At 36.9% G+C, this 17,499-nt stretch overlaps 1 protein-coding gene across 1 annotated transcript in view; it reads left to right on the forward strand.

The window, feature by feature from the left end:
- Window positions 1–17,499, forward strand: part of skic3 (SKI3 subunit of superkiller complex) — a 228,287-nt gene that overhangs the window by 178,423 nt on the left and 32,365 nt on the right. Inside the window, exons 33-36 of the mRNA XM_028804761.2 lie at window positions 7,161–7,214; window positions 13,149–13,260; window positions 15,431–15,559; window positions 16,797–16,921. Coding sequence (XP_028660594.2) covers window positions 7,161–7,214; window positions 13,149–13,260; window positions 15,431–15,559; window positions 16,797–16,921 — 420 coding nt within the window. The remainder of the gene's footprint in view (window positions 1–7,160; window positions 7,215–13,148; window positions 13,261–15,430; window positions 15,560–16,796; window positions 16,922–17,499) is intronic.

Raw genomic sequence — 17,499 nt, forward strand, 5'->3', positions numbered from 1 at the left:
AAGAGTCTTGAATCCTGTCTACCAGCTGGGGTTGGCACATACTCACATGCCCACCTCAAAGTATGCTGTATATGATCCATTCTCCTCCTGACTGCTACTAGCCCAGCAATTGACCCGTTTAGTGGCAATTAATAAAGACAAGACTATCCATCATGTGGCAAGTGCAGGAGTACTAGTAAAGAGTCACTACATGTTTAAATAATTAGGTCATATTTCAGTAATATTTTACAGGAATCAAAAAACATGTATCATCAGAGAAGTGTAAATTATATAATTTGTCTTGAATTTCAGAAAGCTTTTAAGGCATCAAACTTGGCGCAAACCCCAGTAACAAAGGGTTATTGTGAACTTTTTCAGAATTAGGAAGTTTTTAACACTAGAATTACCAGAGTCTACGAAAAAACTCGTAGATCTGGCCCACCTTAAAACCGTTCTCACCTCTCTTTTGTCTTCTAAATGTGCCGATTAAGACGAGCAGCAAAAAGCCGTCTATTCCATCCCCCATCCATCGCAAAATGTTCACTAAGTTTTCCCAGCTCATGCCTTGTTTGATTATCTGGGAGTGACTGAACTGGAGTTTTAGAGTGGAAATAATAGATCGTTATTTGGAACACACACATTTTATGTGTGTTCCATTTCTACAGTAATCTGTGTAAACACATTGTTAAAACAGAAACTTTTTCATATTTTAGTAATAAATGTTACAAAATGTAGGTATAAACTATAGAATGTGTGAAGCCTGACGGCCAAACATCAAATAAACACTTTAACAAAAGGTTCAAGGATGTAACAACACCTTCCGTGGCGTAACGCTGAGATTTTCTGACTCAGAGCATGGCAGCCCTGCCATGCCGTAGAGACCCGAGATTGATTCCCCGCTGGGGAGGAAGTGTTTTTTTTTTCTTTGTAACCTCAAATGGACATAAAATTTATAAATTGGTATGCACTGTAAATCGTTAAGTTTAAAATGTTGATCGCGGTTATTGCTGTTGATTAATTCATGCTTTTTTATTTAGAGTCAGAACAGGAGCTTATTCAGCTTATTCAGCTTCTGATCTGACTCTAAGTAACAGCGCCAGTATAAATCACACCCAATCTGACACTGTTTGTTTTCAAATAATATCGCATTACTTCGACGATGTTTTCTGATTGGTACTATTCGCGTCATAAAATGATTTCTTCAAAACGTCACATATATTTGTTTTGAGATTATGAAGAGAGCTGCAAATTACAGGTGCTTGTTCAGGGTAATAGGAACCATAGCACAGAGAGGTGTGTACACTGCAACAAGTACACGTCGTAAATGTAGGAAGGGCGCTCCTTGGGTGAGCTATAGCGCGTCTTTATGTGAAAACAGCAGTGTCCGATGAGGAGTGACTGATGATTGCATATAGTGCTGAAGTTACTGCTCTTTACTATGCTTTCCTCTGCATGTCCTGGAGTACAAAAGAAACAGCATACAGCAACATGTGGGGACTGGCAAGATTGGGGGGGAAAACAAACACGCGGTCGTATGTATCGTGATACACTGTAGAGCTATAGCGCGTCTTAATGTGAAAACAGCAGTGTCAGATGGGGTAGGGAAGGATCCTGAACGCGACTATGAGAATGAAAAGTGAATAAAAAAAACAAAAACAAAGCTAACCTTTACAACTATCATAAATTACACCGGCTGTTACAGACTGAAATCAAATGTATCTTTTTATTCTAAAATAGTAAAAATAAGAGCAGTTCACTTCTCAAAAGAGAGTCTTGCAGGTTCAAACTCGTGACCTTTTGATTCCCAGTCAGCAACTGATACTGTTGCGCCACGGGGCCGTCGTAGTAAATGAGTGTCAATGTCGCACACTAAGGCGGCTTTTTTTTATTTTTGAATAAAAGTGCACTTGTTCTGTTATATTTGTACCTTTCGTGAAAGTGTTTCTTTGATATTTGGACTTCAGGTTTCATACATTATATAGTTTATGCCAACATTTTGTCATTTACTACTAGAATATGAAAAACATTTCTGTTTTAAAAATGTGTTTACACAGATTACTGTAGATACAGAACACACATGAAATGCGTGTGTTCCAAATAACGATCTATTATTTCCACTCTAAAACTCCAGTTCACTCCCAGATAATCAATCAAGGCATGAGCTGGGATAAGTTCGTGCACGTTCTAAGTCGGTGGGGGGATGGAATAGTCGGCTGTTTGCAGCTTGTCTTTATCTGCACATTTAGAAGACAAAAGACGATGGCGGAGAGCTGCGAACGGATTTAAGAAGCGATTTAAGGTGGGACGGATCTACGAGTTTTTTCGTAATCTCTGGTAATTCTAGTGTTAAAAGTGATATTCTTTAGGGAGTGGTGCAGGAGTCATAGCTCGTTTTAATATGCATAAATGATCTGGATTAAAATATAAAAGCAAGCTGTTTAAGTTTGCAAATAATACTAATCTAGGTGAAATGGCAGATAATTTAGAATGAGAGGAACAAGTACAGATGGGCCTGAACAGAATTCAGGTTTGGACAGATGAAATGTAATATAAATAAATGTAAGGTATTATACATAGAAATTAAAAAGGTTAGATTTACATACACATGGGAGGTTTGAAACTTGAATGAACATCTTATGAGAAGGACCTGTTATAGGATTCATAGTGGACTCATCAATATCTACATGCAGGCAGTGTTAGAAGTTATATAACATGATGTACAGAGTACAAATTAAAAATAGTTTATGCTTAAGCTTTCATAATGTACTAGCAGGCCTCACCTTGAGTATTGTGTTCCGCTTTGGTCTCCATATAACAAAAAAAGACATTGTGATAGAATAATTGCTGAGAAGAATGATTAGGCTGATTACAGGTAAAAGGTATGAAATAAGGAAAGACTGAAGGAACTGAAGCTTTTAATTGCTGTTATATTTACTTTTTTGGCTCACAGTTTTATCTAAGGTGACTTATAATATTTTAGATATAGTTGGTTGCATTTCTTTTGAGTGATTTCATCTGGCACCCATTTTTTTAAAGGAGCTGGTCTACTTCTGGTTCTTCTGCTTCAATTTAACAGTTAACATTAACACATCACTTAACTCAAGATTGTTGCTGGAACCTCTAGGGGTACTGCACAAATTCACATTTGCTTATTTATATTTAGTATAACATTAGAGGAGCATACCTTCCAAGTTATTTAAGCTTAAAAAGCAACAACAGCCTGCAGCATTTACACTATTTTTGTATTATATTGCTCTATTTTCCTGGTAATGCTAGTCATTCTTGTTGTTTTCTTGTTAAACACTGCACATAGGAAATCTCTCTATTATAATAAAAAAAATCTTGGGAGATGAGGCTTTTTATCCTCCGATGAGACGTGATCTTTTAAAAAGAGACACTTTCATGTCCTGCAAGATGAGACTTTGTGCCAAGAGATTTAACCACACCCGGGGCCGGAAATTGACAAAGTAGAACATTGTAAAGAATTCAAAAACGTTGGCGTGATACACATGCAGAGCAGGTTAGAGATAATGGAAGTACAAAAATTTGAAAGTCTCAAAAACATAATAGTAAAGATCACGTTAGCGCAAACTAATGGAAATCATTACTCAGTGATATAACGGAACAGTGAAAAGAGATCGAATATATTGTTTGGATTTAACACTAGAATTACCAGAGCCTAGAAAAAAACTTGTAGATCTGTCCCACCTTAAATCTGTTCACACCTCTCCGCCATCGTCTTTTGTCTTCTAAATGTGCAGATAAAGACAAGCTGCAAACAGCCGACTATTCCATCCCCCCACCGACTTAGAACGTGCACGAACTTCTCCCAGCTCATGCCTTGATTGATTATCTGGGAGTGAAGTGGAGTTTTAGAGTGGAAATAATATGTCGTTATTTGGAACACACGCATTTCATGTGTGTTCCGTTTCTACAGTAATCTGTGTAAACATATTTTTAAAACAGAAACGTTTTTACATATTCTAGTAGTAAATGACAAAATGTAGGCATAAACTATATAATGCATGAAACTTGAAGTCCAAATATCAAAGAAACACTTAAACGAAAGGTACAAATATAACAGAACAAGTGCACTTTTATTCAAAAATATAACTGCAGAAAAAAAAAGCCGCCTTAGTGTGCGACATTGACACTCATTTACTACAACAGCCCCGTGGCGCAACAGTATCAGTTGCTGACTGGGAATCAAAAGGTCACGAGTTTGATCCTGCACGACTCCCTTTTGAGAAGTGAACTGCTCTTATTTTTACTATTTTAGAATAAAAAGATACATTTGATTTCAGTCTGTAACAGCCGGTATAATTCATGATATTTGTAAAGGTTAGGTTTGTTTTTGGTTTTTTTTATTCACTTTCCATTTTCTCAGTCACGTTCAGGATCCTTCCCTACCCCATCTGACACTGCTGTTTTCACATAAAGGTGCAGTGTATCACGATACATACGACCGCATGTTTTTTTCCCCCAATCTTGCCAGTCCCCACAAGTTGCTGTATGCTGTTTCTTTTGTACTCTAGGACATGCAGAGGAAAGCATAGTAAACAGCAGTAACTTCAGCGCTACATGCAATCATCAGACACTCCCCATCTGACACTGCTGTTTTCACATAAAGACGCGCTATAGCTCACCCAAGGAGCGCCCTTCCTACATTTACAACGTGTACTTGTTGCAGTGAACACACCTCTCTGTGCTATGGTTCCTATTACACTGAACAAGCACCTGTAATTTGCAGCTCTATTCATTATCTCAAAACAAATATATGTGACGTTTTGAAGAAATCATTTTATGACGCGAATAGTACCAATCAGAAAACATTGTCGAAGTAATGCAATATTATTTGAAAACGAACAGCATTAGATTGGGTGTGATTTATACTGGCGCTGTTACTTAGAGTAAGATCAGAAGCTGAATAAGCTCCTGTTCTGACTCTAAGTAAAAAAGCATGAATTAATCAACAGAAATAACCGCGATAGACATTTTAAACTTAACAATTTACAGTGCATACCAGTTTATAAATTTTATGTTCGTTTGAGGCTACAAAGCAGGGAATCAAACCCTGGTCTCTACGGCGCAGCAGGGCTGCCGTGCTCTGAGTCAGCAAATCTCAGCGTTACGCCACGGAAGGTGTTGTGAAATCCTTGAACCTTTTGTGAAAGTGTTTATTTGATGTTTGGCCGTCAGGCTTCACACATTCTATAGTTTATGCCTACATTTTGTAACATTTATTACTAAAATATGAAAAATTTTCTGTTTTATCAATGTGTTTACACAGATTACTGTAGAAACGGAACACACATGAAATGCGTGTGTTCCAAATAACGATCTATTATTTCCACTCTAAAACTCCAGTTCAGTCACTCCCAGATAATCAAACAAGGCTTGAGCTGAGAAAACTTAGTGAACGTTTTGCGATGGTGGGGGATGGAATAGCCGGCTTTTTGCTGCTTGTCTTAATCGGCACATTTAGAAGACAAAAGAGAGGTGAGAACGGTTTTAAGGTGGGCCGGATCTATGAGTTTTTTCGTAGACTCTGGTAATTCTAGTGTTAAACTTTAAGTCAGAGACTTGTAGATCGTCTAATTCGTGTTGCCATCAGGGAAAATTAGTGTTTCTTCGCAATGAAGAGGTGCATCCGTGAGAATTAAAAGATTGGTTGTTTGATGAAAGCGAAATCCCATGAAAGAAAAATTCAAGCCCCACGAGACAAGACTTTATGCAAAGAGATTTGGAAAAGTCCTGGCCCCATCTAAACCATTTACAACCACGCACACGGTTCAATCATTTCTCATTTGTGTGAATGCTATTGTCAGACACAGTTCGTATAGAGAGAAAGAAACAATATTCACTCATGGGCAGTTATACGTTGCATTGTCACGATGTAATTCCAAACACGGAATCAAAATTTATATAGTGACAGATGTCCAGGGACCTTGCCCCACAGGGATGCCGAAACTACAGGAGTGCCGGAAGAAGAGTAGTGTTTTCCCTGGACCACAAGGGGGCAGCAGCCCTGGGTTGCACGGGGGCTACAAAGATGGAGGATCTAACCCTATGCTACACTGTGGCCACCACCAGGGGGCGCCTGGACAGCCCCTGGTCGGGAGTATGCAGCACTTCTGCCACTCTTGGGAGTGCTGCCGGAAGGAGGACTGAATTCCCTTCCAGCACTTCCGACACATCTGGAAGTACTGCCAGATGTTAATCAGGGGCCACCTGCGACACATCCAGGGATTGAATAAAAGGGGCTGCCTCACTCCAATCAGGTAGCCGGAGTCAGGTGGAAGAAGGACGGAGCTGACCAGTGAGGAGTTGGAGGTGGCTGAAGAAGCAGAGAGAGGCGTCATAAGAGACTGTGCTTGGTGATTATGCACTGTGTGTTGTCTTGGGGGTAAGGGTTGTAAATAAACACGTGTGATTTAAGACTTTCTGTGTCAGCCTGTCAGTGTCCTGGTCCAACATGTCCGCAATGGCATTCCAGTGTGACAGATGTCCAGGGACCTTGCCCCATACTATATGTTGACTAACGTTTTTTTTATTTTTTTTATTTATTTTATTTTTGTACAAACTTGTCACTGTTTTATTCTGTACTTATAAATCATTAGCTTACTTTGCTTACTTTGATACAAAATCACATCTTGAGTTAGAACAGAATAACAAACACACTATGTATTACTTATTTGTCACATTACATCCATATTTGAGTAGGCATTTCATAGAATTTTTTTATTGTAAATCCTGTTCATTGTACTTGTAGTCATATTATATATGGATTGATTCAATAATTATATGAAGACAAATTTATTCAAAGAACTATTACCAAAATATTATATACAAAAATGACTTGATCCACACAGTCCTAAGACTGCAATGTCTGACAAAAGTGCATCTACTGAATACTGACTGAATGCTTATGTGATCAATTATTTTGTGTTTTATATTTGTAATTAAGTTAGGCCACTTTTAGAGAACTGTCACTTTGAAGTAAAGAGTCTTCTTCTGTTGATCCATATAAAAAAACATTGTGTTTCACTGGTGTGTAATAGTAAAATTTGTAAACTTTCAAGGTTGTGAATATGTTTTATAGGCACTGTATTTTTTAATTTAAAGTGTAACATATATTGTAATCAAGTAAACTGTCTTAAGCATTTTGACTTTTATTTCAGGGAGGCATAGTTGCTGGAAGTGTGGCCTGCCATTTCAGTTTGACTCATGGGAAGGTAAGCCTTTGGACTGTCATTCCATTTTTATCCTGAGGTAGTTGTTGTGTTATTGTTGTTTACTTTATATTTGATCAATACACAGATATATTAATTAACTGGAGAAGATTAAGTGTGATTTTGGTATCTTTTAATGCAATTTAATTATATGTGAGAGGCCTGACACTTTATAGGTTAAACTGTTAATCTGTTGATACTTCATTCTGCGCATTTTGCAGATCTTTGCAGAGGAGCTTCTCACTGGCTTCAGTGGCATCTGGAGAGTTAAGCTGCTTTTTGATAGCGAATGTTAATATCACAGGGCAATGCTGGATGGTGGTTCTTGACCCTGAAGCAGAGTTGCCCGAAAAACACAATTAAGACTACCAACTTTGCCCATAGCCTATTATTTCATGAGTAATGGTGTCCTTCACCTGCCTTCTCAAGTAGTACATTTTTACATTTATAACTTTCAAACGTTTTCTTGTTTGCGAAGCACCTGATTATTATAATGATAGAACCAACTAATAAGTGAACTCTATGCTAGGAAACAAATGGTAATTAGATTGTAAAGTATAGTTTTATATTTACATGGTATTATCATATGCTGTAGCTACTTGTAAAAGTGAGTGACTTTAATTGCCTTATATCTGTAGAAACCCATGTGATTTCATTGCGAAGAAAAATGTTTAAAAATGTGGACTGTAAGGGCCACCCATGTATATAGTCCCATATACAAAGACTATCCAAAAAGGCCAAAAGTATAAAAATAGGAAGATGTTTATAAAAAGGTAGAACACAGAGAGCATAAAGTATAAAAAGAGTAAAATAACAAGAACCTTTTGATCACTGGATCTACATAAATTTCCATGGCTCCTGTGTATTCTGAATGGTTGAACCAGCAGCATTAGAACACTCCTAATAAGAACAGGCCAGTCCAACAAAGCTCACCAGTTCTATTTTCTTAATTTTTCCAAAATAACATGAAGTCTAGTTTTGAAAGTCCTTTACATCCAATCTTTCCCACTCCGTGATAACTTATAACTTGTGTATATGTGTCTCTGTGTCGAGGAAAACCTAATGTTTATGCGAAATTTACCTTTAACGCGTTTACAACTGTTTTCTCATTTTCTCGATGAACTCTTTTTAAAGTAACAGTCTTGATCCACCATACTAATTCCCTTTAAACTTTTGAAAAACTTTAATCATCTCTCCTCTTAAACTCCTTTTGCTTAAATTGAAAAGGCTTTCCTCATAACTCGTTTTCATAGCCCCGGAATCAGCCTAGGCACTCTTCTCAACTTTTTCTAGTGCTGCTATGTCCTTTTTATAGCCTGGAGACCAAAACTGCACACAGTACTCTAGATGAGGTCTAACCAGTTTGTTATAACGCTTAACTTCCTTTGACTTGTACTCTACACTTTGTTATATATAACCTGTTATTCTGTTTGCCTTCTTAAGAGCTTCTGAACACTGTCTGACAGTTGATAGCGATGACTCCATATACAACTCCTAAATCCTTCTCATAACCAGAGTATTATACCATTACTCCTGGTTTACCTTCTGCTAACACTACTTCTCCATGCCTTGACCTTGATTTCTCAATACATTTAAGCCCTTGCCAAATGCTCACCTACCAAATTCAAACATCTAGTTTGGTGTGAATTACTTCCCAGAGAGTGTGTAGGGGATACCATTTATAGGGGACCTAGAGAATCCAACGATACCACTCCTGTTCCCCTTACGGCAATTATAAGGCATTAAATACGTTCAACAAAGCACAAACAAAACACACACAGTAAAGTCCATGAAAAATGGCAGCGGATGAAATGTAATGTTGAAAATAGTCCAGAGATCCGCACATTGAATGGGAATGTAAAGATAGCCCTACCAGTAGTTCCTGAAACACAAATTACAAAAACTTTTCTTTTCTTTTGGTCACCAGTCCCCTTTTTAAAAGCTGTGCTGACATCCTTTGACCCCAACAGCCCCTGCACCCTCAGCAGAAGACCAATCAGAGCCACTGCAGGAACTGCTGGGAGTTGCAGTTTCAGATTCTAGTAGAGTACAACGCTCTCGGATTGGCTACTTTCACCATCCCAAGCCGCATTTTCCTCTATGGTTGCTTCCTGTTCTCTCTACAGTGCAGTATTGCCACGAAAAAAGCAATAGAAGATTGTGGAGGATATTTGCGGTTTCTGCTAACAATTATTAGTTAGGTTCTAAGGAAAAATCCGTGAACGACTGAGGCCGTGAACCTTGAACTGCATTTTCGCGGGTGTCTACTGTATTAGTAGTGTACATACAGTATTTTATATACCTTTTACAATATCATGTTGATTAAATTTTTTTCACAGAGAGCAGATTTCAACTCAAGTGATGAAAATATTCAGATGTTATTGTTATTAGTTGAATCTGGAAGGTTTGTGACTAATTGTAATTCTGATTTCTTAAATATAAAATTTTTCGAGACATGCAATGGAGATTTAAAGTCTGTCCTGAGGTCTTAAACTAAAATAACTTGAAAGTTCATTTCAGTGCTCTCCACTGTCACACTGAATGACTCACTGAGTAAAAACAAGATAGACAATGAATCATTATGGCACTTAGACAATAAATTGCAGTCTCAAAGAAATATTGAATCATCATAATCTTTAGATAATGCAGCTGTGAGGTTGTTACCAATGCACAAGGAAATGCTGAGTACACATTTAAGCAGTATAGTATAAAGTGTCACCAAACTGTCTTTCACATTTCTACATAAGTTGCTTTTAGTTTTTTACTTTTGCGGACATGAAAAACATGCCACTTGCTTGCTTCGATTTTGAAGATCAGAAGTGAGCTGCTATAACTGATGTTCATGGAAGATGCTGCGCAGGATGGGGCAGAGGCAGATGCTAGATTATTTGCATCTAATAAGACCTACACCTGCATTCTGGTAGAGTAAGGGAAGGTCATGAACAAGTAAAGTGTCATTACTACCATATTGTATAAATACAAAATATAATTATTAGCAAATTAAATAAATAAATACACATCTAATGTCATACCTCCCTTGTATGTTAATATTTGGGTCATTGCCACACATAACTAACAACCGACCATCCTATGTCCTGCAGCAAGGTGTAATTGCTTCATTGCGCTCAACTAGAGGTCCTTTGTGAAGAGCACCTGCCAAACAAGTAAATAGGAATATACTGTATATATATATATATATATATATATATATATATATATATATATATATATATATATATATATTCACCTGGGATGAAAAAGCAACCAACCAAATTAATTACACAGCCATTCCAACTCTGTATTCCCTGCAATTCAGGTCATCAAAGAAAGAGAAGTGGACAGATGCATCAACTTCCTGGACATCTCCATTTTAAGAGGCAATTACCCCTTATCACATAATCGAAGTTGTGTTAAGACATTGTTCAAAAGGATATACACACACTAATACAAAGGAAACTAAACAGAATGAAAGATGTTATTTGTTCCATCTGCTTACATCAAATGGTTACTCCAAAGCATTTATCAAATAATGCTTACACAGGAGGATGCTCCAGACCTCAGCAAACAATTGGCACCAACCTGATTTCCTATTCTACCTGGTACAGCCTTCCTTATCACCGTGGCATATCAAAAACCACAGCACACATCCTCTCCAGATCAGGCATTAAAGTAGCGCATAAACCGGGAATCAGTCTATGGACAGTCCTTTTTAATGCCAAAAGCAAGAAATCTGCAACACTGACACAAACCGCAGCATACAGTATACCATGCAGTGCATGCCCAGCTGTATATGTGGGACAAACATCTAAAGCACTCATATACGGATTCAGCAGGTTGGAAACTGGATGGATATATACCTACGTCTGTGTTTTTTTTTTTTGACATCGTACACCATAAGGTGCACACTAATTCAGCATGAGCATGAACACTGAATAAAACTGAATAAAAAAAAATCAAGTGACGGTGAGATACGAAGAAGGCAGATTTGCCAGCGTTTGTGTGTCAGCTTTAATCCCTCTAGATGAGAGAATGTCCAGTTCCATTGTCTCAAAACACCACTCACATCTCCAGTTATTCCATTTCAAATGAAAAATGTGTGTTACAGACGCAAACCAAATGTATGTGTATACTGTATAATATTAACAAAAGGAGCAGCTCACTGCTGAAAACGGCAAATATAGAAGTGAGTGGGGATCGAACCGGGGACTCTTGATTACAAGTCAGCAAATCTTACCGCTATGCCAATGAAGCTGTTGTCTATTCCTTGAATCTTTTGTGAAAGTGTTTACTTGATCTTTGGACTTCAGGCTTCATACATTATATAGTTTATGCCTACATTTTGTCATTTACTACTAAAATATGAAAAACGTTTCTGTTTTAAAAATGTGTTAACACAGATTACTGTAGAAACGGAACACACATGAAATGCGTGTGTTCCAAATAGCGATCTATTATTTTCACTCTAAAACTCCAGCACTTCAGTCACTCCCAGATAATCAAACAAGGCATGAGCTGGGAAAACTTAGCGAACGTTCTGCGGCGGTGGGGGATGGAATTTCCGACTGCTTGCTGCTCGTCTTAATCGGCACATTTAGAAGACAAAAGAGAGGTGAGAACTGTTTTAAGGTGGGCCGGATCTGCAAGTTTTTTCGTAGACTCTGGTAATTCTAGTGTTAAGGAATAGCTTTCTTACTGCCACTCCCCTGTCAAACCTGCAGCACAAAGTCTCCTCTTCACAGTAGAAACTGAGACTTCTGATTGGGTTGTGACTTTGGGTCTGCCAGATCTCTTTCTATTAGAGTTTCTTACAGTTTCCAATTGCCTTTGGATTGCATAGGACACCATATTCACTGACACTTTTGCAGTTTATCTAAATGAAAGGCCTACAATTTTAAGTGTAATAATGCTGTGTCTCATTTCATTTGTTTTCCGTTTACTTGCCATTTTCAGTAGAATTTACAACTCACTACAGTGTAATATTGTCCAAGCAGTACTTTAGAGGGCATAATAACAGTCTGTTCCAACTCCGCTTTAAGACAGACAGAGAATTTTTATGTAATCAACAAAAGTTGGGACGTGTGCAAATTATTTGCTTGAACTTGCAAAGCTTAATTAAATTTAATTGCTGCAGAACCTCAGTCGGTTCAAACCTATTAGTTGTTTCTCTAAAAAAGACCCATTTGTAATGTTCTGAAATTTCCTTTTTTTCAGTTTTTGCTAACCTAAACTTTAAATTTTAACCTCTGGCAATTTATTGCTTACCTTTTCACCATTTTAGGTTATTCATTGCATTTCAACTGTATAAATTTGAAGACAAACTTAAAAAATTAAATTAACAATAACAATCATTATTTATATTTCTGAAAGCATTCTTTGTTTACAGCATTTTTTCACACCTGCCTAAAACTTTTGCACAGTACTGTATGTATGTGTATATGTATACAGACATGGCTATTGCAGTAGGTGTTTTTTGCCTTTGTACAAACACACCTAACATTACTCATCTTTTCATCCTTAATTATTAAAATGGTGTTGCTCATTCTTACTTTGTTTTCTAACTATGCTTACCATACTGATACTGGGATTGACTGTGTTGCCCTTCCTAAATAGTATTATTATTTTTTTTTTTTTTGGTCTGGACATTTGCAGGCTGTTTACAGGCTATTTAACTTGTTTAAAATGTATTTCAATAATCTTAATACACTTTTTTGCTTACAGTGTTGTTCTTATGTGATTTACTAAGTGGCTGTGATGGTAAAGTAAAGACCGATTGAAATACTGTACCAAGTTCATGAACAGAAAAAGATTTATTTTTTTAATCATATAATATGTACAATCTGAAACATTTTGAATATAACTTTGTGTGTGGTCCCTTTTAATAATTATAGAATTTAATTATACTTCTTAAATGTTTTGTATTCTTCATTTTCATTTTAGAAAGCACTCTTGTATAGTGGAGTGAATCAGCTAGCAGCAGGTGTTCACTCTGGTAAGAGCCAGTCTAATAATGCTCTGAAGACCATTCAGAAGGTGGCACTGCTCTGTCCAGGTAATACACAGCCTTTAATCATTTCAAAGAACACACTTGTTGCATCTGTATGATATGCTATTCTTTTTGCATTAACACTAATTGTCTAACACACATTTTAACATACTTTTGATATTTTCTGTTTTTGGTAGTGTGCTATGTTTTTATTATTTTCCAGACCTTTATATGAAACAGTGTGTTTGACCCTTTTTAAAGGTAGTTTTGTGCATTACTGCCATCTAGTGTACATATTTTTACTTTGTGACAAAGATAAAAAGAGGAAAATGTTTTTTATTTATTGAAAAAAATCAGTAACTCAATTGGTAGTATAGTGGCATTTCTGCCTGTATCTAGTTTATCAGTACTGTATTTGGCTATTTTTAAAGACCTATTTGAATCAGAGCAATGTTATTAAAAAGGTTATACATTTTATGGAGATTGAAACATATTCTCAGCTACACTCAAGTACAAGGCATGAAACAACCCTAGACATGATGCTAGTCCAACAAACAGTCTAATGATACACCCGTATTCCCAAGATCAATGAGTTAACGTTAAGCTAGCATGAGTGAGCCTGTGTGTTTTTGTTCATTTCACAACTGTATTACACAGCTGGTTTCTGTATTATTCCCTTTTGTGCAAGCATTGGTGCCAGTAGCACAATACAGGTTCAAAGATAGGTCAATAAGCATTTCATAGAGAAACAAAAAGAAAACACGCTATAATGTATGAGGGGTGATCTGAATTTTTGAGCCTGAACCTTAAATATGTATTCTGTGGTGCTTGTTTTGTAAGTGGCCTAAGATTGGATCTTGTGAAGTAAAACATCTGAATAACAGGTTTCCCTCATTTGTTGTTTATAGTGTATGTAAGTGAATGCCCAAAATGAATATGTATAATGCAGCAATGAGGAATAAAGAATGTAGGTGTTTTAGATCTTCCAAACAAATATGAGACTCTGTTTGATGTCTAATGCTTTTTTTAACACGGCAGATAAAAAAGAGGCTAATATTGTGTCAGAACTCATCGTAACTGTCAATCCTATGTTCGGCACTGGCTTCATCAGACAATTCACTGTTGATTGTCAGAAAAAGGGGCAGGCACAACGGTGCTGGAAATTTGGCACACAATCACATAATTTTCATGCCCAATGATTTTCAAATGTTTATGATTAAAATGTTCCTATGACAAGATTAGTAAATGCAGTAGATAAGTCAGTCATATGATCCGACTAGAAGTTGGCTAAAGTAAAGTCATCTTTAGCAGTAGATCTGTAAGCACAAGAGCTGAACAGTGCTTTTTGATATTTCTAGTTTGCCACAGAGAATTGATTTTCTATTTTTAGGATTTTGAGTGTGTTTTTTATAAAAATATATTAAAATGATAGAGGATGAGGAGTAAGAGTATCGAAAGGATATGTTACACACATTTTTTAAAACTACCTGACATTTTGAGTTGAAAAAAAAAATTAGAAAGTTAATTATGAGAGGATCTGGCAGGTCAACTCTGCAATACCTGTCCGCTTTCAGTCTCCCTTATTTAGCAAACATTTTTGTCTTGCTTAACTCTCTCAGCTGAGTACTAATGTTAATCTTGTTATTTAGAAATTTGAACCATGGAATATAGATAATCTACCACCAGAATTGATCACATTATGACAAAGGCAGACAAGTACTTAACAAATAAAAATATTTTGCTTACTATTAGTCTTCTTTCAATTACTTATATTTAGGAGCATCTGTCCAGCAATACCTCACTTCTTTAAGCCACAAGTTCACATGATTATATCATATTTCTGAGATAGTTGAGTTACTTCTTGATGTTTTTGTTATGAATCTCATTGTTTATTTAAGATGTTTTAATTTCTGTGACCGTTTAGTTAGCAAGAACTGTTTTTAGTGCATATGTATACAATCCCATCTGTATTATTACAATATTATAACCTTTTTAGTTACTAAACCTGGAAAAGTAACATCCAGTGGTATCAGTATAAGATTCTGCAACAAGCAGCCATAAATTGGATTAACTAGGTTTGAGATTGTTATGTTATATGCTTATATTGTCAACTCTACAGTCCTCTACACAGCCGGCAGTGTGTATTTTATTTGGCCAATGCCAGTAATTCAGGTCTAATAATTACTGCCTGCTAGGAAAACCACCTCACTGTATTCTCCTGCATTGTTTTTTCTAGATAATCCAGCTGTGTGGGCTGCTTTAATGGCTGCTTGCCACCTTGAAAATACAGCCTGCTATCTGAGTGGGTCAGAGAGTAAAAAATTAGGGCTGGAGAAAATGCTTCTAAATGCAGTTTCAGAAAAGGGTAAGTTAGTCCGCATGCTACCTGAGATTTTTGCAAGGAAAACTTTCTGCTAAAGATATAGAATAGAGGGAGAGTACTACTAATTTTTAAATGTACACATTTCACATGATTGTGCTAGCAAATGTGTATGTTGTAGCAGTAGAGGCCTTTGTCCACCTCTTGAACCCTCAGGTACCACTCCAGACACCAGGTGAAAGTACAAGACTTCTTTATTTTACTCTTGTACAGTGCACAAAGCACCCTCCACTCCACACTACTCATATAATAAATAATTCTCTCAAAACTCACTCCTCCTCTCCCAGACACTTAGCCACCCTACCTCCCAGTTCAGCTCAGTGTCTGGGCTTTCCCAGAGTCCTTTTATACACCCTGACCCGGAGGTGTTCCTGCCCAACAGTCCACAGTTCCTTATTCCTTCCGGGTCAGGGTAAACAGTCGTTCAATTCAACCCGGGAGCATGTCTTTTCTTCCCGTCATGTGACCATGATGTACTCCCAGGTTATAGGGCACATAAGAGCCCACGAGCCCCCCTACAGCGACTCCCGGTGGCCCCCAAGGTATCCAGCAGGGCTGTGTGTAGAAACTACAAAGTCCATGAGGCCCTGCTGGAACTCGGGGCACGTTCCTGCTGTCCAGAGAGCTCCTCCTGGCGGCCTGTGGGTGGCGGCCGGAATCTGCGGCCGGCCATCCATCACAATGTATATAATATTAATGTGCTATAAAACTAGATTACTAAATTACTGTACTGTTTTAACAGTTTCTGCTTTTTAGGTAATTAAAAGAAGCTAAACTGTTTAAACATTCTTTAAATTTAATCTTAACAAGCATGGTCTATATTTTTTCTCTAACAATGTATTTACTATGCATTTACCAACATAAAATTTTTATGTTAACATTCGTTTCCATTTTACCATATGATATATGAATTTTGTTAAATTTCCACATGAAAAAAAAATCTGGCTTTTTTTTTTCTTTCTCTGAGTATTAATAGTATACTTATTGTTATTAGGGTGAACAGATTCTCAAATTGTGGGTATCTTAAGTCTTGTTGTGACTGCTTGCTAATTTCAACTTTTTCTGTCCAGGAATATTTCATTCCTTTAAGCCCATAAGTTCACATGAGTATTTCATATATCTTGGACTTGCATCTTTTTCTCGTGAATATCATTTTTTTTAATATATTTGTATTTCTGTGATTTTTGATGATATTGAAGTATACTTTTTTTTTATTTTACAGTGAAAGCTGCAGGTGCTTTTCAGTCATCACTGAATCAAGAGCTTGACCAATGGTCAGTTTGTCAAGCAATATCAGGGCTGAAACAAGCAGGCCAAAATTCAGAAGCTGAGTCACTGTGTAGCAAGGTATAACAAATATTTACAACAAATGAAAACTTAATTCAGAAAATCTTTGTCAAACATTAAATAAACCATCTTTGAGTCTAGTATTACATGTTTATTAAATCCTTTTTATTTCTGGTTTCTGGGGATTGTGTGGAATTTAAATATTTGCCCCCTTTTTTTCTACAGATTACCAAATTCTCCACAGTTTAAGGACTTTCCGTTTAGTTAATTGTCATCTCTGAACTAGCCCTTCGTTAGTGTCTCCTGAAGTGGGCTAGTATTCTGTTACTTCTGCCCCATAGTCAAACACTGGCTTCAGGAAAAGGATAGCTAAATGGGTTTGTCTACTGATAACATCCATCCATTATTTAACTACACATACTTACTACATTAGACGGTCTTGAAAAACCAGAGCATATATTGTTGATATCAGAAAAGTAGTAAACCTGTTACAATGCCGTTTTTTCTCTGGGAATACTCATAGTAACACCCTAAAACACTTGGAGCAGGCTGGCCTGTACTGCATATCTCTAAGGGAAGCTCAGTACAGGCCTCTGGAGCTGTAATGCTAATAAACATATTTGAATAAGTTTAATTTC

Source organism: Erpetoichthys calabaricus, chromosome 7 (assembly GCF_900747795.2).
Source record: "Erpetoichthys calabaricus chromosome 7, fErpCal1.3, whole genome shotgun sequence".
In the NCBI taxonomy this organism is placed as follows: Eukaryota; Metazoa; Chordata; class Cladistia; order Polypteriformes; family Polypteridae; genus Erpetoichthys; species Erpetoichthys calabaricus.